This window comes from Oncorhynchus clarkii, chromosome 21, assembly GCF_045791955.1.
Source record: "Oncorhynchus clarkii lewisi isolate Uvic-CL-2024 chromosome 21, UVic_Ocla_1.0, whole genome shotgun sequence".
NCBI lineage: Eukaryota > Metazoa > Chordata > Actinopteri > Salmoniformes > Salmonidae > Oncorhynchus > Oncorhynchus clarkii.
Genome location: NC_092167.1, coordinates 16,807,394 through 16,828,866, shown reverse-complemented (window position 1 = coordinate 16,828,866; position 21,473 = coordinate 16,807,394). Strand labels below are relative to the sequence as shown.

General features: G+C 45.3%; 1 protein-coding gene across 1 annotated transcript in view; it reads left to right on the top strand.

Moving 5' to 3' along the window:
- The first annotated feature begins 2,291 nt into the window (after positions 1-2,291).
- The window catches only part of LOC139379338 (metallophosphoesterase domain-containing protein 1-like), a 31,823-nt gene continuing 12,641 nt past the window's right edge, over positions 2,292-21,473 (top strand). The window contains exons 1-3 of the mRNA XM_071122143.1: positions 2,292-2,627; positions 3,298-3,479; positions 15,660-15,885. Coding sequence (XP_070978244.1) covers positions 2,455-2,627; positions 3,298-3,479; positions 15,660-15,885 — 581 coding nt within the window. The 5' untranslated portion in view covers positions 2,292-2,454. The remainder of the gene's footprint in view (positions 2,628-3,297; positions 3,480-15,659; positions 15,886-21,473) is intronic.

Here is a 21,473-nt window from a genome sequence, read left to right as displayed (position 1 = left end):
AAGACAGTGAATGTTCCTGAGTTGCCGAGTTACAGTTTTGACTTAAATCTACATGAAAATCTATGGCAAGTCCTGAAAATGGTTGTCTAGCAATGATCAACAACCTATTTGACAGAGCTTGAAGAATTTTGAAAATAATAATGGGCAAATGTTGCACAATCCAGGTGTGGAAAGCTCTTCGAGACTTACTCAGAAAGACTCACAGCTGTAATCACTGCCAAAGTGGCTTCAACAAAGTATTGACTCAGGGGTGTGAATACTTATGTAAATATTTCTGATAGTTCTGTATTTCATTTTCAATAAATGTGGAAACATTTCTAAAAACATATTTTCACTTTGTGATTATGGGGTATTTGAATTCAGGCTGTAACACAACAAAATGTGGAATAAGTCAAAGGGTATGAATCATTTGTGAATGCAATGTATCACATTTCTCTCTGTTTGATGCTAGATCCAAATAGCAGAACCACAGTATGCTGCATAGCCTATATTTATCTGGTCAATGCCATAATCAAGTTTCAGAACAGCTCTGCCAACAACCCCTCAAGCGGTTGATGAGAGTTTACTTGGGGTCCTAACTACAACTAAATTGAATTCTAACACCCAAAAAAGCAATGTCTTACGAATATACATTTTTAAGTTTATATTATTCACATTTAGAAATACAAAGACAACTATTTAATCTCCATGCCTTTGTGTTTTGGTGACTATGCTCTTCTAAACTACACAAAATAGCCTTCTGGAGTAGGCTAACACCCAAGAATAAAGGCTTGACAATATATCTGATTTCATTGATTTGTTTGTAATTTAGTTTAGTAAGATTTAGTGAGATAATTGGACATAATTCAAATTAATGACGATTGTTGTGAAAACAAGAAACTAAACCTTCATATAAACGCCTCAAATCAACTTGTTTATGCGAGATTACTTGGAATTACTTAATTGTCTTATTAATCAGATGTGAATTACTTTGCCAAATGTAGATTTTGTAATGTTTGTTCTCTTCATTTGACAGAGTGGTTCTCCTTTAATGCATGTGCCCCTCTCTCACTTTGTTAACATGGGACACGGGTGAATTCTGCCAATGCCTTGTCAAGTTCAAAGTGAGCCAGACGTGCACACTCAGTGCTGTATGCTATAGCCTTGTAGGAATCAAACGACACACACGCACATACACAGTCCATTTTTACACAGCATAAAGAATCTAACCAACATACATGACTAATGGTGTGTGTTCGTACCAGGGCGTGGAATAGCCTACCAGTGAAACGAAGGAACATTGTCACACAATTTTATGGGACTGCTTCTCACAGTCGTTAAATCTGAGTGTGTCGTCTGTGCCGAAGAAGAGTGTGCATCAATCAATTCCGCCTCACGCCTATTCATTTATCAAACCGTCCCTCTTCACCATGTTCTCTGCTACATCTTTCTTCATCATTCTTCCTGCAGACAAGGTCCTGTTCATGTTAATACGGCCCTGTCCCTTTGTTCCTAGTCCCAGTGTAATCCTCTTCTATTCTCACTGTGTACCATGCTCTCAGCATCTGCCAATGCACCCTTCTGCTCTCATTCACTCAGTGTGAGGACTTCTGGCACTGCCACACTCTCTCACTCTCTCTCTCTCTCTCTCTCTCTCTCTCTCTCTCTCACACACACACACACACACATACTGTACATACATAAATACATACATACATACATACATACATACATGCATACATACATATATATATGTATATATATACGTATGGACACACACAAGAGTATGCCTGTGTGAGTCATGGTGTTAAGTGTGTATAATTAGGAAATGGTGTGTGTGGCCGTTTTCACATGAATGACATGGCACACTGATATAGCAGCACAATCCAGGATAAATCCAGCTCCAAAACTCATCCCCAAATGATCACCCTCCTTCCTTACATCCCTCCCTCACCATCTTACAGGATCCGTATGAAATCCTACTAGAATCCCAGAAGCAGAGCTGTAATTTAAAGGCAGTAGTAAATGTGATATCTGCTTGACAGTGTAAAAGCCTTAGATGCTCTTAGGGGTTGGGTTATGTTGCTTTGGTGGATAGTGATTTATTTACAGTCTTAACTGCGCATTCCAGATTGGCGTTGTATTTCCACTCAGTGGTTCTGTTCTCTGTGTGTGCAGGAGTAGGGGGACACTGAGCCGGAGTTGGAGGGGGGACATGCTCGCTCAGCAACCCAGCATAGTTTCTCCAAGGTGGGCCAAGCTGTGACAGAGGGCCTCTCTCTGGTGAGCCAATCCGCAACCCTGACCGCTCCAGCAGGCCTCACTCCCAGTCCTAACTACTGTGTGTGCCAGGACCAGGCCACCTCCAGCCCAGGCCAGACCACGTCTACCCCAGGCCAGCCCAGAGTGGGTCAGCCCCAGCCCAACCCACCACTTCCCCAGCCCAGTAGCGGCCCAGGCCCAGGCTCCAGAAGCATGGCCTTCACCCTGTCAGAGATCATGGCTGCACGGCGGCAGCAGCAGTCCCAGGCCCAGCGGGCAGCAGGCAGGGTGGCCGTGGAGGTGGATGAATACAGCACCAACCCCACCCAGGCCTTCACCTTCTACAACATCAACCAGGGACGCTTCCAGCCCCCGCACGTACACATGTAAATAGAACACATGCATGCAGGCAGGCAGGCAGGCAGAAGCACACCCCTGCGGATATACATAGGCATACACATAAGCTGGCATACAGATACACACTACATATGTTCAGACACCTGGTCTCTGTCTATCTCCGTTCCCAAGCCCTCCTCTATTCCTGTCTCTCCCCTTTCTCCCTCTTTATTTTTCTTTGAGACCCATCCTCTCTGCATGCTGTTATTTGCTCTCTCATTCCATTTCTCTCTGTCTCTCTGTCCTTCTTTCGGTCTCTGTGTGATGGTGGAGTGTTGAGGGCTTGCTGTATACCTGGAGGAGAGCTCACTAAAGTGGGCCACTGTTATTCACCAGCTCCCTTCTCCCTCTGGAGACTCTCTGGGGCTGCTGCACACTCACAGAAACTCCCACAGGACTCTCTCTGTCTGTGCTTTTCTTTCTTTTCCTTCGGCTTTGTTGTGGCCGACTTCTCCGTTTTTTCCCTCTCTTCATTTCTCTCTTTTTTTTCTCTCTTTTTGACTTTCTATAAGGGATGGTGATGGATAATGATCCAGACTACATTAACACTGCAACTCTGCTTCTTCACTTTGAGACTTCCCATTGTTTATCTGTCTTTCTCACGCTTTTCTCCATTCTCTCTTTTCTCTCTCTCTCTCCTTCGTTCTCTCTCGACTTTAGGGTGGACCCCCTGCCCCACGACACTCCCAAGCCACCAGGTTACACCCGTTTTGTGTGTATCTCAGACACCCACTCCCGTACGGACGCCATTCAGATGCCCTATGGAGACGTGTTCATCCATGCTGGAGACTTCACAGAGCTGGGCCTGCCCTCTGAGGTCAAGAAGTTCAATGATTGGCTAGGTAAGACTGACCAATCACATTAAGCATCACACCAAATCAACGTTTTGTACTCTATTTCTTATTTCTTCAATTCTACAGATGTTTGTTTTTTGATATGGTACACAATTTATTTTAAAATGTGACAGATCCTATTTGAAAATGTTTTCTTCCTCGTTTAGAAGTACATTTTTTGTCTGAAAGTCTCCTAATAACCCTATAAAAATGTGATATAAAATTGACTATTAAAGCTGTTCTATTTGACTGTAGCCCAGACTTGCTGTTGTAGTGAAAGGAGAAATGGACATTGAGAAGAGTTCAACAAGTGTTTTAACTTACTCAAAATCCAGTGCCTCCAGTGAAAATATGTCTATTTTTTACCCACAAATTAAATTAGAAACTGTGTTTTTCACTCAACTTCAAAGAAAATAAGTCATGGATGGAGGGATACCTGATGAAAAATAAATACAAAGAGGAAACAAGAGAAGAGCAAAAGAAACTACCCACACAGTTAATGTTCAGTACTTAGAACAGTAACATTATAGTTGGCACACGTCACTGTTACTGTCTTCATAAAACATGAACCCAACGTTAACTCTAAGAGATCTTGTAAGAACCATAACTTTAGAAATCCAGCCAGCGTGCTGCAGTGATTCCTATTTCCAGCGTCCCTTTGCGATGGGAGGAGAGGCGGTGGAGAGCAAGAGGGATAAGGATGAAGCTCGAGGAGGGGGAGACGGGATGGCAGCTCAGCCCCCCCCTCAAGGCTAGTCGACGGGGAGCACGAGCTGAAAACCTGCTCGCCCGCGCCTCGACTGGCGGGAGAGACTGCTAGGAAGATAAAAACACGCCAAACACGCCCGGTGTGCCTTATGAAGTCTCTCTTTTTCAATCTATACCCCATTCTCTCTTTTTCTCCTTTTCCTGTAGTTGTCTTTCACTCCTGCTCGTTCGTATAAATATTTATAATCTGTATTCTTCTCCTGTTCCTCTCTCTCTCTCTCTCTCTCTCTCTCTCTCTCTCTCTCTCTCTCACTCACTCACTCACTCACTCACTCACTCACTCACTCACTCACTCACTCACTCACTCACTCACTCAGAGAGGATGAATGTATAGCTCATGCTGCTTTGTGTCTGCAGCCTAGCTCCAGTGAGAGCTCAGCATTGGCCTCAGTATTAGGCTTTCTACGATCTGATGTACCTCGGTACAAAAGCACACTGTAGGGAAACACTGTCATATGGCCAGGTGAACACACTCATTCCAACCGTCCTTTCTTTCCTCTCTTCCTTTGTCTGAAAGTCAGTCTTCTCTCTCTTTCTTTCTTTCTTTCTGTCTTTTCTTTTGTCTGGTTCCCTCCCTTTTTCTTCTGTCCCTTCCTCTATCTCTCTCTCCCTCCCTTTATGAAGATACGGTCTCTCGTTTCTCTCTCTCTCTCTCTCTACTTGGCTTCGTGGCAGCTCCCTCCGTTTCTTCTCTCAGTATTTTTAGCAGGAAGGCTCCTCCCGGTTCTTCTGGCAGGGGCTCAAGGCTTTGTCAGAGCTGGTGCACACTGCAGGAGATGAGGAGAAGAGGGGAGAGAGAGCGAGAGAGAGAGGAGGGGAGGGGGGAGGACTGTGGAAGAGAAAGAGGAAGATGGGAAGATAGAGTTGAACTTCATCCCATTGAAGGTCTATCTGTAGCTGATTATCCTCAGCTTTGGTCCCTTGAGAACAAGAAGACAGATCTGGTTGTTTTAGTGAAAATGAATTTTGTGGATTCTAAGAAAGACCTGGTTTTGTGTTAGGGCATATAATCACAATATCTTAGGCATGGTGTCAGATTGACTGGAGAAGGAGATAGGAGGAAGAGATGGCGAGAGGAGAGAAAAGGGAGAGAGTAGGTAGACAGAGTGGGTACACAGCACCACTTCAGTACAATTCTATCCAATAACGCTCTCTTTGATCAGCTTCCAGTGCCATATTCCAGAGACATATCCCTGTCTCTCTTCCCATCTCTTTCCCTGTCTCTCTCCCTGTCTGTCTCTCTGTCTGTCTCTCTCCCTGTCTGTCTCTCTCCCTGTCAGTCTCTCTGTCTGTCTGTCTCTCTCTCAGGTTTGTAGAGTTCAGAGACACCTGTGTCTAGGGTACTACTCTTTATTTAGCGCCTGTTCCTCTCTGCTCCCTTTTTCTCCTGAATAATAGATGGTTGACTCCTATGATGCTATTGCCGTGTAGGCACCTTGGGAACACGGTGTGTGTTGGTGTACATACTATGTCCACTCCATGACACCCCCCCCCCCTCAACCAAACCGTCTCCTTAGCTCACTAATAGAAAAGACAATCATAAACATTTTATGAGTGCTGTCTTTCTCTCCACATGCTGCTCTCTCTACATGATCCAATGGTTGGTTTGGTTCAGCATGTTAACCTGTCTCTCGCTCGTCGCACCTTGATCCATCAGTGGGGAGGAGGAGACAGTGCAGCTCTTGTTCTTTCTATGTCCAGGGGGGTGGTGTACAGAGCTAGTGTTGGGGCATACACTACCTATACAATACATTGGAGAGCCTAGGTTTAGTATAGTCAACAGGTAGAGGGACTGTCTAGGTAATTACTTGTTGGGGCAGGTGAAAATGGCAGTGTGGTCCAGTCCAGGAAGCAACAGATGCAGGGGGGGGTGTACGGAGCCCAGAGCTATGTTGCTGGTGCTGACACTGGTGCATGCCTACGGTAAATTGGTGAACCACATGGGGGAGTTGCAGAGGTGTGGATGAGGATGGGGGCTTGGTTCTAACTTTTTACAGTGGCAAGAAAAAGTATGTGAACCCTTTGGAAATACCTGGACTTCTGCATAAATTGGTCATAAAATTTGATCTGATCTTCATCTAGGTCACAACAATAGACAAACAGTCTGCTTAAACTAATAACACACAAACAATTATATGTTTTCATGTCTTTATTGAACACACCGTGTAAATATTCACAGTGTAGGGTGGGAAAAGTATGTGAACCCTTGGATTTAATAACTGGTTGACCCTACATTGGCAGCAATAACCTCAGTCAAATGTTTTTTGTAGTTGCGGATCAGACCTGCACAACGGTCAGGAGGAATTTTGGACCATTCCTCTTTACAAAACTGTTTCAGTTCAGCAATATTCTTGGGATGTCTGGTGTGAAGAGTTATCTTGAGGTCATGCCACAGCATCTTAATCGGGTTGAGGTCAGGACCTTGACTGGGACACTCCAGAAGGCATATTTTTTTTCTGTTGAAGCCATTCTGTTGTTGATTTACTTCTGTGTTTTGGGTCGTTGTCATGTTGCATCAACCAACGTTTGTTGAGCTTCAACTGGTGGACAGATAGCCTTCTCCTGCAAAATGTCTTGATACTGTAAACTTGGGTATTAATTTTTCCGGCGATGATAGCAAGCTGTCCAGGCCCTGAGGCAGCAAAGCAAAGCATGATGCTTCCTCCACCATACTTTACAGTTGTGATGAGGTTTTGATGTTGGTGTGCTGAACCTTTTTTTCTCCAAACACACATAGTCTTGTGTGTTCCTTCCAAACAACTCAACTGTAGTTTCATCTGTCCACAGAATATTTTGCCAGTAGCGCTGTGGAACTTCCAGGTGCTCTTTTGCGAACTTCAGATGTGCAGCAATGTTTTTTTAGACAGCAGTGGCTTCTTCCGTGGTGTCCTCCAATGAACACCATTCTTGTTTAGTGTTTTATGTATCGTAGACTCGTCAACGGAGATAGCATGTTCCAGAGATTCCTGTAAGTCTTTAGCTAACACTCTAGGATTATTCTTAAACTCATTGAGCATTCAGTGCTGTGCTCTTGCAGTCATCTTTGCAGGACAGCCACTTCTAGGGAGAGTATCAACAGTGCTGAACTTTCTCCATTGATAGACTATTTGTCTTACCATGGACTGATGAACATCAAGGCTTTTAGAGATACTTTTGTAACCCTTTCCAGCTTAGTCTTCTGAGATCTCTTTTGTTCGAGGCATGGTTCACATCTGGTAATGCTTATTGTGAATGGCAAACTCTAATTTTGTGAGTGACAAGAAATAGACAAGAAAAATACAATCATTTGTGTGTTATTACCGTCATATCGGTGCATGACTGGTGCCAACTGTAGAGTTTGGTGGGGGAGGGATAATGGTCTGGGGCTGTTTTACATGGTTCATCCTAGGCCCCTTAGTTCCAGTGAAGGGAAATCTTAATGCTACAGCATACAATGACATGTTAGACAATTCTTTGCTTCCAACTTTGTGGCAACAGTTTGGGGAAGGCCCTTTCCTGTTTCAGCATGACAATGCCCTCGTGCACAAAGCCAGGTCCATACAGAAATTGTTTGTCGAGAGCGGTGTGTAAGAACTTGACTGACCTGCACAGAGCCCTGACCTCAACCACATCGAGCACATTTGGGATTAATTGGAACGCCGACTGCGAGCCAGGCCTAATCGCCCAACATCAGTGCCCAACCTCACTAATGTTCTTGTGGCTGAACGGAAGCAAGTCCCTGCAGCAATGTTCCAACATCGAGTGCAAAGCCTTCCCAGAAGAGTGGAGGCTATTATAGCAGCAAAGGGTGACCAACTCCATATTAATGCCTATGATTTTGGAATGAGATGTTCAATGAGCAGGTGTCCACATACTTTTAGTGATGTAGTGTAGCTAGGTGGGGTAACCACATATCAAAGTCATAGTAAGTATATTTTTATTCAATGAAGTAGCTATCAGCAAGGTCAGAGCTAGTATGAAAAAAAGTTTGAGTGTTAGTTCACTAAAGTATTTTTTAAAATATTTTTTCTCTTCTCTTTCAAAGTCAAGCTCAGAACCAGCTGTTCGCACTACACATATACAGTGGGGCAAAAAAGTATTTAGTCAGCCACCAATTGTGCAAGTTCTCCCACTTAAAAAGATGAGAGAGTTCTGTAATTTTCATCAGAGGTACACTTCCACTATGACAGACAAACTGAGAAAAAAAATCCAGAAAATCACATTGTAGGATTTTTTATGAATTTATTTGCAAATTATGGTGGAAAATAAGTATTTGGTCAATAACAAAAGTTTATCTCAATACTCTGTTATATACCCTTTGTTGGCAATGACAGAGGTCAAACGTTTTCTGTAAGTCTTCACAAGGTTTTCACACACTGTTGCTGGTATTTTGACCCATTCCTCCATGCAGATCTCCTCTAGAGCAGTGATGTTTTGGGGCTGTTGCTGGGCTACACAGACTTTCAACTCCCTCCAAAGATTTTCTATGGGGTTGAGATCTGGAGACTGGCTAGGCCACTCCAGGACCTTGAAATGCTTCTTACGAAGCCACTCCTTCGTTGCCCGGGCAGTGTGTTTGGGATCATTGTCATGCTGAAAGACCCAGCCACGTTTCATCTTCAATGCACTTGCTGATGGAAGGAGGTTTTCACTCAAAATCTCACGATACATGGCCCCATTCATTCTTTCATTTACACGGATCAGTCGCCCCGGTCCCTTTGCAGAAAAACAGCCCCAAAGCATGATGTTTCCACCCCCATGGTTCACAGTAGGTATGGTGTTCTTTGGATGCAACTCAGCGTTCTTTGTCCTCCAAACATGACGAGTTGAGTTTTTACCAGAAAGTTATATTTTGGTTTCATCTGACCATATGACATTCTCCCAATCTTCTTCTGGATCATCCAATTGCTCTCTAGCAAACTTCAGACGGTCCTGGACATGTACTTGCTTAAGCAGGGGGACACGTCTGGCACTGCAGGATTTGATTCCCTGGCGGCGTAGTGTGTTACTGATGGTAGGCTTTGTTACTTTGGTCCCAGTTCTCTGCAGGTCATTCACTAGGTCCCTCGTGTGGTTCTGGGATTTTTGCTCACCGTTCTTGTGATCATTTTGACCCCACGGGGTGAGATCTTGCATGGAGCCCCAGCTCGAGGGAGATTATCAGTGGTCTTGTATGTCTTCCATTTCCTAATAATTGCTCCCACAGTTGATTTCAGGCCTCCCTCATCTTTTTAAGTGGTAGAACTTGCACAATTGGTGGCTGACTAAATCCTTTTTTGCCCCACTGTACATAATGTCCCACTGGTCACAGACGTCATTACAACGTCTATTCCACGTTGGTTCATCGTAATGCATGCCCAGTAACTCTGTCTCTGGCCGTATTCTGACTCATCAACCTTTTCAGTGGTTGACTATTGATGTGACATTGTGACGAAGAACAGGACAGGCTGCTCTTTTGATGCTTTGTCTTCTGTATGTGCTAGACTTGGTATGGAAGTGGAACAGCAAGAGAGAAAGGGACTGAAACGAGAGATAGATAAAGAGAGAGAGTGAAACGAGAGATAGATAAAGAGAGAGAGTGAAACGAGAGATAGATAAAGTGAGAGAGTGAGAGGAAAGACAGAGACCTCCTACTAGGCCGGAGATGGTGCGGTATTACCGTCTGTTGGATTTGCGTTTAGGTTGTGAGTGCAAAGGAAATGTGTGTGTGTGATTACAGGAATGTACTGTGTGAGGGCAGAGTGTGTGTTTTGGATGCGTTGCTTGCTTAGTCGCTTGTGTTTTTGTGTGCGTGTTTTTGTCGATTGTGTATGTGACACGGGTGTGTGGGTGGTGTTTAAACAGGAAATTAGGAGAGTGTGTCTGCTTCATGGCTTCATGTTCAGGTGGGAGGGATTAGACACACACACACACACACTGAATGGGCATTGTAATGCTAATCCAGGTTTAGTCTCAACATGTCTTTTTTTTTATCAACAGAAGTTATTGCTTCTGTAGACAGACCAATGCTACTAGACTGTTATGGCATAGAATGACTTGATTGAATGTACAGGAGACATTATAGTAAGTACTGGTAGATACACATTCTGTTATGTCCATGGGCAGCTAGAACAAGTTGGGCTTGCAGACAAACACATGTACACACACACACACACACACACACACACACACACACACACACACAGAGACACACAGAGACACACACACAAAGGGCAGTAATCCCCCTCGACATGCCATGGATTTGGGCAAAACAGGGATTTTCTTCTTCAAAGGGCAAGGACCACCCATCGGAACACCGGAACAATGGTGGCGGGAGCGCCGGAAGCTTCACACACAGACACACAGACTAACCGCCCTCCTCGGCTTCTAGGATATTGAGGATTTGGGGGTTATTGTAAAGGCCAGTATAGAGCACATTCCACTGTATCTAGTAAAGCACAGGTCCCTTCAGACAGCAGATCACTCCCCTTAACTAACCCTGTTAGCACTGGGTCTGTAATAAACCACACTCACACACACACACTGAACAGTGAGGGAGGAAATGAGAGGGATAAAGGGAGGCTGGGGGATGGAGAGAGAGAGAGATGGAGAGGGAGGGAGGGAGGGATGGAGAGAGAGAGATGTAGAGGGAGGGAAGAGGGAGAGAGAGATGGAGAGGGAGAGAGAGATGGAGAGGGAGGGAGGGATGGAGAGAGAGTGCCTCTGCAGTGTGTCTTGGGAGGAGAATGTAGTGCAGGGCTGCTTAGACAAGCTTTAGACTTATAAGTGTTGTGCATGATTTCGGGTGTGTTTTACTGTGTGTGTGTGTACATGTGTTTTTATTTGATTACTTCTTTTGAACTGAAACACAGAGAAGGCTTGCTGCTTTGTGCGGGTGATTCACAGGGAAATTTAAACTATTTGTTGCTTTGCAAGCGGCTTTTGAAATCTAAGACAAAAGCTGGGAAGAGATGGTTGCTAACAACAGCAGACAGTGCTCCGCTGCCTGCATATTTGGATTAGTCTCTCTGCCTCTTTCTTTCTCTCTCTCACTCTCTCTCGTCTCTCTCGCACCTTCCTTTCTTTTTTTCCAAAAGCATCGCGTTCGTCTTTCTCCATCTACTTTTGTGTTTGAGTGAATTATTGTGTCCAACGTGTGTGCTTTGGGTATGTGGGAGAAAGACTGTATTGTGGAATGGTGATTTGAGCGTTGCTACGTTGATCCACTGTGCCTTTATGTAGATTATGTTTGATAAAGAGACACGCACGGCCTGCTTTGACTCATTGGAAGAACACAATGTTTTGATCACTGGTGGTGTTCATAAAGTACATAGGACCAGGAGCTTTTCCTGGTAAGGTCATGTAGTCAGGAAACGTGGCCATAATCCTAGTCATACAATATGCAGATTCAGTCTTTCACAGAACATGATTTAAAATGTCACCCATAAAACTTGAATTAATGGAGGTGGATGCGGGAGCGTGCTTATTGAACGAGGTATGTTTCACTCCACTCCTAACTGAGGGCCAGTGAACGTATTTGATTTTATCCGGTCACATCCTATCTAGGGTAACAGGGGTGCAATTAGATGCTTTGGCCACTGCAGTGAAGAAGCTCCAAATCGCCAACGTCCTTAACTTAGGCTTTTTGACAGCCTCTATCTGATCATCTGCAAATGGGACATCAGGCTTGCAGTGTTCTGTGAGTTCCAACTTCTGCTGTTGTCCTTTCTCCAGGGGTATCTGCAGGCTTATCGTCTTTAAAAGGACATTTCAAAATTGTTCATCTTCATATTCATTATCTCCAGCACCACCCCAACATCAACATATGTGAAAATTGCACGTTTTCTGGTAAAAGGGGAAGATAAGTGTTTCCAATGACAACATCAACAAATTAGTAGGCAATTAGTAGGCAATACCTACTCATAATTGGTTAAAATCACACGATGCAGACCGAAGAGGTAATTGGAAATCTTCCTCTTATCTTTTTTACCACAAAACATAGAAACGTGCCATTTTCACATATGTTGATGTTGGGGTGGTGCTGGTGATGATGAAAATTAAGTTCTTCTTTAAAGGAAAGTCATTGAGTACACTTCCTTCTGATCTCTTCCCTCACTACTTTTACAAAACTGAGCCAGCGTTCCGTGCCAAACTACCATGTTGGAATCTGAACAAGAAGACCCTGCTCCTCTGATAGGCATCTACATCATTCCTTAATGGAGCTGACGATTTATCTATATCTGTGAGATGGAGCCAACCATGCCGTCGTGTAGATCTGTGAGATGGTTCATCCCCGCTGCAAAATGCCACATGTCCCTGAACACCTTTTTCAGGGTCAGCTGGATGATGCAGGCTGATGATGATTTCTCAGGCTGGACTTCGATCTTATTGAAGGATGCCACTTCTCTCTTGTGTGGAACTGTGAATACCGGCCAATCCATGTTGGTGTTTGGGAACCCCATGTTGGTGTTTGGGAACTCTGGGGCCTTGGTTGGCTTCTGAAATTGGCTCTGTTATGAAGAGTTCAGGATTTTGTTTTTATTGGCTAGAAATAGCACTTGGGTTGTCTGTCAGTAAAGGATGAAGATAGATACAGTGGCTTGCAAAAGTATTCACCCCCTTGGCATTTTTTCTATTTTGTTGCCTTACAACCTGGAATTAAAATTGATTTTTTTGGGGGGGTTTGTATCATTTCATTTACACAACATGCCTACCACTTTGAAGATGCTAAATATTTTGTCTTGTGAAACAAACAAGAAATAAGACCAAAAAAAACTGAAAACTTGAGCGTGCATAACTATTCACCCCCCCAAAGTCAATACTTTGTAAAGGCACCTTTTGCGGCAATTACAGCTGCAAGTATCTTGGGGTATGTCTCTATAAGCTTGGAACATCTAGCCACTGGGATTTGTGCCCATTCTTCAAGGCAAAATTGCTCCAGCTCCTTCAAGTTGGATGGGTTCTGCTGGTGTACAGCAATATTTAAATCATGTTTGGATTGAGGTCTGGGCTTTGACTAGGCCATTCCAAGACATTTAAATGTTTCCTCTTAAACCACTCGAGTGTTGCTTTAGCAGTATGCTTAGGGTCATTGTCCTGCTGGAAGGTGAACCTCTGTCCCAGTCTCAAATCTCTGGAAGACTGAAACAGGTTTCCCTCAAGAATTTCCCTGTATTTAACACCATCTATCATTCCCTCAATTCTGACCAGTTTCCCAGTCCCTGCCGATGAAAAACATGGTGTTCTCGGGGTGATGAGAGGTGTTGGGTTTGCGCCAGACATTACGTTTTCCTTGACGGTCAAAAAGCTAAATATTAGTCTTATCTGACCAGAGTATCTTCTTCCATATGTTTTGGGAGTCTCCCACATGCCTTTTGGCAAACACCAAAAACAATTCTTGAACAATGGCTTTTTTTCTGGCCACGCTCTGTGGAGTGTATGGCTTAAAGTGGTCCTATGGACAGATACTCCCATCTTTGCTGTGGAGCTTTGCAGCTCCTTAATGGGTATCTTTGGTCTCTTTGTTGCCTTTCTGATTAGTTTTGGTGGGCGGCCCTCTCTTGGCAGGTTTCTTGTGGTGCCATATTCTTTCCATTTTTTAATAATGGATTTAATGGTGCTTCGTGGGATGTTCAAAGTTTCAGATATTTTTTTATAACCCAACCCTGATCTGTACTTCTCCACAACTTTGTCCCTAACCTGTTTGGAGAGCTCCTTGGTCTTCATGGTGCCCCTTGCTTGGTGGTGTTGCAGACTCTGGGGCCATTCAGAACAGGCGTATATATACTGAGATCATGTGACAGATCATGTGACACTTAGATTGCACACAGATGGACTTTATTTAACTAATTATGTGACTTCTGAAGGTAATTGGTTGCACCAGATCTTATTTAGGGGCTTCATAGCAAAGGGGGTGAAAACATATGCATACACCACTATTCCGTTGTTTGTTTGTTTCATTTCACTTCACTTCACCAATTTGGACTGTTTTGTTTAGGTCCATTTCATGAAATCCAAATAAAAATCAATTTAAATGACAGGTTGTAATGCAACAAAATAGGAAAAACGCATGAACACCTTTGCAGGCACTGTACTAAAGGCATTGCTCTATTTATCTGTTCCTGAACACGTTCCACTATTTCTATGGCTACACATTGTGAACATTTATTGTAACCATAGAAAAATTATAATTGTAATTATATGATTGTTACAAGTGGGTTATGACCCTTCTTTGTGAGGTGTACATTAGGCCACACATTTTTTGCTGTTAAATCATGCCAGTATGTAAACTTGCCTTTGTGGTGCAAAAATCGTTGTAAGATCATTCTTATGGTTTAGGTTATTTTGTTGTTTCCATAAGTAAGAAAAACTAAAATCAAGGTCCATAAAGTTTATTTCCACTGTGTCTATCTGTACAATAACCCTATAAAAAAGTGTTACATCCAGCCTAGCTAGTTCTTCCTCTTTTCCACTCAAGGATTTTCGGGTTCCTCCATTTCTCCTACCCCCCCCCCCCCCCCCTTCTGTCTCTCTGGATGCTGTCACTGTTCTCTGACTGGCTGTTGTGACAGAGCCGTCTCTTGATTTGGCAGCCTCTGCTAAAGCTGAGTTTAATTACTCCTTTTCAGCTGCACGACACACACACACACACACACACAGCATGCCACATTGTTCTCACAGTAATTGTCAAAAAATGCACAGTGATTGAAGTCTCCATCAACCGTGCTACCTGACAAACGGCGAAGCATCTTACGTCTCGTAGACAAAGAAGACCCACAGATTTGTCATGGTTTTTCACAAGTTTTTTTTCATCAATCCTTTGAAAACATTAGGGGATATGTAGATGTGTGTGTTGGCCTGCCAGTGTTTGACAGGCAGCACGGATCGAATAGCCAATTAAAGAGGAGGAGTTACAGTACACGATTATTGACTGAGTTTGGATGAAGGGTCCATTCTATGACAAAGATGCTCAAGCAATGGCTCATGTAGAAAATAGTTATTCAGATAGAATATGTTTGTTATTTACTATAGACCTAAAATAATTTTATTTATAATATTCCTAAAATCAAAACAATGACTATATTCCTAAAATCAAAACAATGACTATATTCCTAAAATGCTAAATAATGAAATAACTGAATTGAAAGTTCCGTGAAATATTTCCTTTCCTATTCCTTTGTTACCTGTGATTAATGGAACTGTGACTGTCAGATAAGAGATGTCTTTGTGAGAACGAACAAAGCAAATTTGATTGTTGACACTATTGCAACTAAGATGGATCGGAGCTAGTAAGACCTATGACCTATGACAGATGAGACAAAAAGAAAGAAATTCTGTTTCAACTAAATTCTCTTTTTCCATTGGAGTTTGGTACTCTGTTGCACCTGTAGAAGTTTGTTGAATGGGTGTGGACTACTTTTGAACTGATGCTCCATTTCCTCCTTTCTCTCCTCTCCCTCCCAGGCACCTTGCCCTATGACATAAAGATAGTGATTGCGGGGAACCATGAGTTGACCTTTGACCAGGAGTTCATGGCTGACCTGATCAAGCAGGACTTCTACTACTTCCCGTCGGCCTCCAAGCTGAAACCAGAGAACTACGAGAACGTCCAGTCCCTGCTCACCAACTGTATCTACCTGCAGGACTCAGAGGTCACCGTACGAGGCTTCCGTATCTACGGCTCCCCCTGGTGGGTGACTCTGTAACTGCAGTATACCTGATAGTTGACAACACTCCTACTACTTGATCTATTTCTATCTATCAATCTTCTCTCACAACCATTTTGTCCTTCCTCTCCACTTACTTTCCTGTCAGTCATTCACTCACCCTCCCCTCCACACACTTCCTCCCATGCTCTTTTTTTCATTGGCTACCTCTAGCTATGGTTCCTTCTTCTCTTTCTCACTGCCTCCCTCCCTCTCTCCCTCTCTCCTCTCCTGTTCTCTCTCTCCCTGGTCAGCTCCTGTGTGTGTGTGGTGCTGGATTACCAATGCCCCATAATGCAGTATGTGTTTTTGGTGAGGGGCACCAGAGGCAGTGTGCAGGCACTGGGATGGGTGTGGGGACCCCTGTGCTAGGTAATTGGTTTGCTGAGATAGTGGGGTCCCTTGAGTTAGAGGAATAGCCGCTATGGAGAGATGCCTCAAGTGTGTTGAGAGGCCGAGAAGGCGGAGAGAGAGGAAGGAGGGATGGGGGGAGAGAGGGAGAGAACTGAAGACAGAGGAGGTGAGAGTAAGAATGGTGCACACAGCTTCAATTCAGTAACACCGGCCGGGCTTGGCTGGTGCAGTAGGCTTGCTACAGAAGGCAGATTAAATAATATGTGTGTGTGTGTGTGTGTGTGTGTGTGTGTGTGTGTGTGTGTGTGTGTGTGTGTGTGTGTGTGTGTGTGTGTTGCAGCAGCCCGAGGCTCTGTTCCTCCAGCACAGAGGGACTCCAGCTGGAGGCGCCGTGTGTTCCCCTCTCCACACTGTCTGCTCCCTCTATCTCTCTACCTCTCCTCATCCCTCTCTCTCTCCCTCAATCCACCTGTCTGTCTGTGCGCTCCACATGTCGCTGGCTCGGCAGTGGGAGCACGGGGGAACACGGGGGAACGAGGATGTCTCTGTCTCTCTCTAATCTCTGTCAGGAGCAGTGGGACAGCGCCTGCTTTACCCGCTCCAGTCCCGTCTCCATGGCGATGCCAGACTGGGACTGCTTTATGGCCCTTGATCGACCTGTACTGTAGCCTCGGTGTGGTGGGAGGAAAGAAGCCTCTCTGCCTGTCTGCCTGTGTCTCCTGCCCTGATGAGTCATCTGCCCTGAATGAACTGTAACCGCACAGTCGTTCTCCCCTCTGCTCCAGTCGTTCTACCCTCTGCTCCAGTCGTTCTCCCCTCTGCTCCAGTCGTTCTCCCCTCTGCTCCAGTCGTTCTCCCCTCTGCTCCTGTCGTTCTCTGCTCCTGTCGTTCTCCCCTCTGCTCCTGTCGTTCTCCTCTCTGTTCCAGTCGTTCTCCCCTCTGCTCCAGTCGTTCTCCCCTCTGCTCCAGTCGTTCTCCCCTCTGCTCCTGTCGTTCTCTGCTCCTGTCGTTCTCCCCTCTGTTCCTGTCGTTCTCCTCTCTGCTCCTGTCGTTCTCCCCTCTGCTCCTGTCGTTCTCCCCTCTGCTCCTGTCGTTCTCTGCTCCTGTCGTTCTCCCCTCTGCTCCAGTCGTTCTCCCCTCTGCTCCTGTCGTTCTCTGCTCCTGTCGTTCTCCCCTCTGCTCCTGTCGTTCTCCCCTCTGCTCCAGTCGTTCTCCCCTCTGCTCCTGTCGTTCTCTGCTCCTGTCGTTCTCCCCTCTGCTCCTGTCGTTCTCCTCTCTGTTCCAGTCGTTCTCCCCTCTGCTCCAGTCGTTCTCCCCTCTGCTCCTGTCGTTCTCTGCTCCTGTCATTCTCCCCTCTGCTCCTGTCGTTCTCTGCTCCTGTCGTTCTCCCCTCTGCTCCAGTCGTTCTCCCCTCTGCTCCTGTCGTTCTCTGCTCCTGTCGTTCTCCCCTCTGCTCCTGTCGTTCTCCTCTCTGTTCCAGTCGTTCTCCCCTCTGCTCCAGTCATTCTCCCCTCTGCTCCAGTCATTCTCCCCTCTGCTCCCCTCACCCTCCCTCCATCTCCCTTCTTCCCCTTATCTTTCCCTGTCTCATTTCCTCCATTCTTCTCCCTCAATCCCCTCAGCAATCACTATTCCACAAAGCCCTGCTCCAAGCCCATATCTCTCCTTCTTCCCATCCCTCCATCCATATTTACTTCTGTTCTGTCATTCTTCAATCACTCGTTCTTTCTTCTATCGCTCCATCCATCCCTCTCTCCTCATGGGGGTCTGATTGCATGTGGCTCGCAGCATGGGGCTTTTTTGTCCGTCCCATGTCTCTGTCACAGACACACACACACACACACACACACAGCTCCACAATCCCTATCCCTACCCCCCAGTCTCCAGCCAAAATTAGATCCGAACATAGCATGCTGCATCCTACCCAAATCCTAACAATTTGTCATTCTCTGAAATGTGGAATCAAAAGGACAGCATGGGGGAGCAGTTGTGTGTGTGTGTGTGTGTGTGTGTGTGTGTGTGTGTCCTGTTCTGACGGTAATGCAAGTTTATAAGTCATTTGTCATGGGCGTATCGCAAAGCCACCCCGCGTCTCGGAGCTAAAGGGACATGGAGGCAGAATGGAAGGTGTGTGTGTGTGTCTATGATGGAGGTAGAACAGAAGAGCCCCGAACCACAGTCTAACAGTAGTGTGGGAGGCATGGGAATTAGCCACAGTGGTCGTCTTTTCAAAGCCCAAACGAGGCAGAGCCGCTACATACAGCACAAGCACAGAAACACAGCGGAACGATGGAGAAGGAGGAGAAAGTGGAACGAGTGAGGGGAGTTTTAATGTAGACCTGCTCAACTGTGTTTGGGATTTTATTCATTTCTTTTTTTGAGTGTGTCTGAGAGGGCAGAGGTGGCAGCATTAGTGTAGTCTACAGCTGTGTGTGCGTGTGTGTGTCAGAATGTATGAGGTCTCGGGAACACATGTTTTGCTTTACACGGGGGAGAGAGAGCTCCTCGCTTCACTGCAGACTTCCAATGTAGCTAATCACATGGCTAATTAAGGAGATCACAACACTGTGGTGCGTGTGTGCATGTGTGTGTGTTCGTGTGTGTGTGTGTGTGTGTTCGTGTGTGCATGTGTGTGTGTTCGTGTGTGCATGTGTGTGTGTTCGTGTGTGTGTGCCCTGCTGGTATAGCCAAGAAGTGAACTATAAATGATGTAGCCTATTTAAATGATTAGCAGAGACTGCGTGGGCCTGATTAATTTCATCGTAAACCAGTCCCTTAAACGATGAATTGAATTGTGATTCAGTGGTAATCTCCACACAGCAATGATTCAATTCATCGTAAACCAGTCCCTTAAACAATGAATTGATTTGGGATTCAGTGGTAATCTCCACACCGATGATTAAATTCAACACAACTGTGTCGCCCTCACCTTGATCATGGACTGACCAATGAATGATCGGCCTTGTAGCTAAACATGTCATTTTAAACATGTTCTTTCTACAGCTTTAGTTCCACGTAGATCCTCCGAGTATTTCACTCTCTCTTCACTGGTTTTCTCAAAGGAGCTTTGCGCTTCTTTTGGACTCGGCAGGGAGGTTGGAACACCAATGAGAGAGAGATATAGCAGGGAGATAGGAATGTTATTACAGAGAGGAGATAGTAAACGGGAGAGGGTGTAGAAAGAAGGTAAGAGAATGGTGTAAAGAAAGAGATGTAGAGATTGAGAGGCAGGAATGGCGAAAGGAGCGCGGGAAAGGGGGAGAGGTGGAGAAGAGGGGGGTGGAGAGAGTAACAGAGGCCTTATAGCGGCCCTCTCTGTGGAGTTAACTCTAAGTGTTCATAATGACCGTCTCTGAGGACGGCAGACACAGACACACACACACACATCTGAAGAGCGACGGGAGAGAGAGAGGGGGAGGACAGAGGAGAGAAATCAGGAGCTGTTTCTTGATGGGGGAGTGGTGGGATGAGGAGAGGAGAGACTTAAAAAAATAAATAAAAAATAAACAGGAGAAATATATCTGCTCCCCACTGCTCTCCGAACGGAATAATTAAGCATGGAGATGCAAAAGACTCCTTAATTAGATTTTTTAATTATTTAGGATTTCACTTCTTTCTATAGTGGCCCAATTAAGAAAGCTCATCAGAAAAACTAAAGAGATGAAGAGAGTCTTCTCCTCTTCCTCCCCCTCTTCCTCCCCCTCTGCTGTCTTTGATTCATGGTGAGGGACAGAATACCTGCTCCCACTGTTTTGAAAACTTCTCTGATGAAGGAGGGATGGCAAGAAGGAGAGATCTCTTTGCGCTCTGTTTTTAATGAACAGGTGTTGTGATGTAGACTGAGAGGAGGGGTGGAGAGTGGCGGGGGAGAAAGAGGGAGAGAGGGACAGAATACTCCGAGGGGTTGTTAATAGCAGGACTCTAATGATCATGTAGAAATGATGAAGGTAATTTGACCTCTTTGGAAATAGTATATGAGTTCTAGCTGTTACTGTTGAACAGCTCTTACAGGATATAACGAGAGAGAGCGGGGGAGAGAGAGCAGGGGAGACTTGTCGTCCTGCCCTGTGGGAAACAGCTATCTAGCTACAGTAGTGTCTTGTGGTGGGTGTTCATTTTCTAGGACTGCTCACCAGAGGCCTTGCTAAATGAACATCTGATGTGCTCAGAGACTGTCCCAAAAACCCTGGAGCCCTGTGCTCTACCCATCCTTCTCTCTCCCCTCCTCTTTTCTTCTTTCTCTCTTGTTCGTCCACATCGCCTGTTTCCAGTGGTTGAGGTGTATTCCCCAAGTGGGACAGTGCGGTAGCCTGTGATGAACACTGAGTAGCAATAAACGGCCACTTAAGGTTTGGAGGGGAAAAGGGAGAGAAAAACTACCTTCTTCAGCACTTGTAGATTCTCTTTGTTATTTAATCTCTTTCCTCTATTCTCGTTCTCTTTCTCTAAGTGCTGTCAGTCTCTGTCCCTGCCGGTGAGTAAACACACTTATGGTGAGGCGTTAAGAAGGGAGGGAGAGAGAGAATGAACGAGGGAGGAGAGGAGGAGAAGGCGTTTAGTGTGTCTTTTTCCTGTAGGGATTTCTCTTTAAATTACCTGTTAAATGGCCTCAAGAGGAAGGCATGTGTTTGTGTGTGTGTGTGTGTGTGTGTGTGTATGTGTGTGTGTCTGTGTGTGTGGTGCTGTAGGCCATCCTCTTTGGTTACACACAAATGCTTCCCCTCCAAGGCATGTGAGCTTCATAATACATTTGAATTAAAGTGATTATGTCTGTATGTTCTCCCTCTTCTCCTCACTGTTTCTTGCACACACACACAGATATAGTGTTGTTCTCAGCGTATAGTTTCTCCCTTGCGGTCTCAGTCGGGTCAGGCAGTGAGCAGTCACTGGTCAGTGTCCTTGTTGACCACAATTCGACCACATAGTCAGAACCAGTCTGGAGGAACAGGAATGCTTGTCCAAAAAGGCATCAGGGGTGTGAGTGGGGTTGTATGATGCTGTGAGTGTTTGTGTGTGTGGGGTGATTTCTTCCCCCTTAGGGTGTCTCTGTCCTCTATATCAGACCCTTCTGCTGTGCTGGCACGCGTGCTGCCATGATGCCCAGCACTGGTTCAGAACAGGGGTCCCTCTTCACCCCCACCTGCCATATTTTCACCCCACCCTCCACCATCCCATCAACCTCCATCTTTGGCGAATCAGTGTGTTTCCCTATGCACAG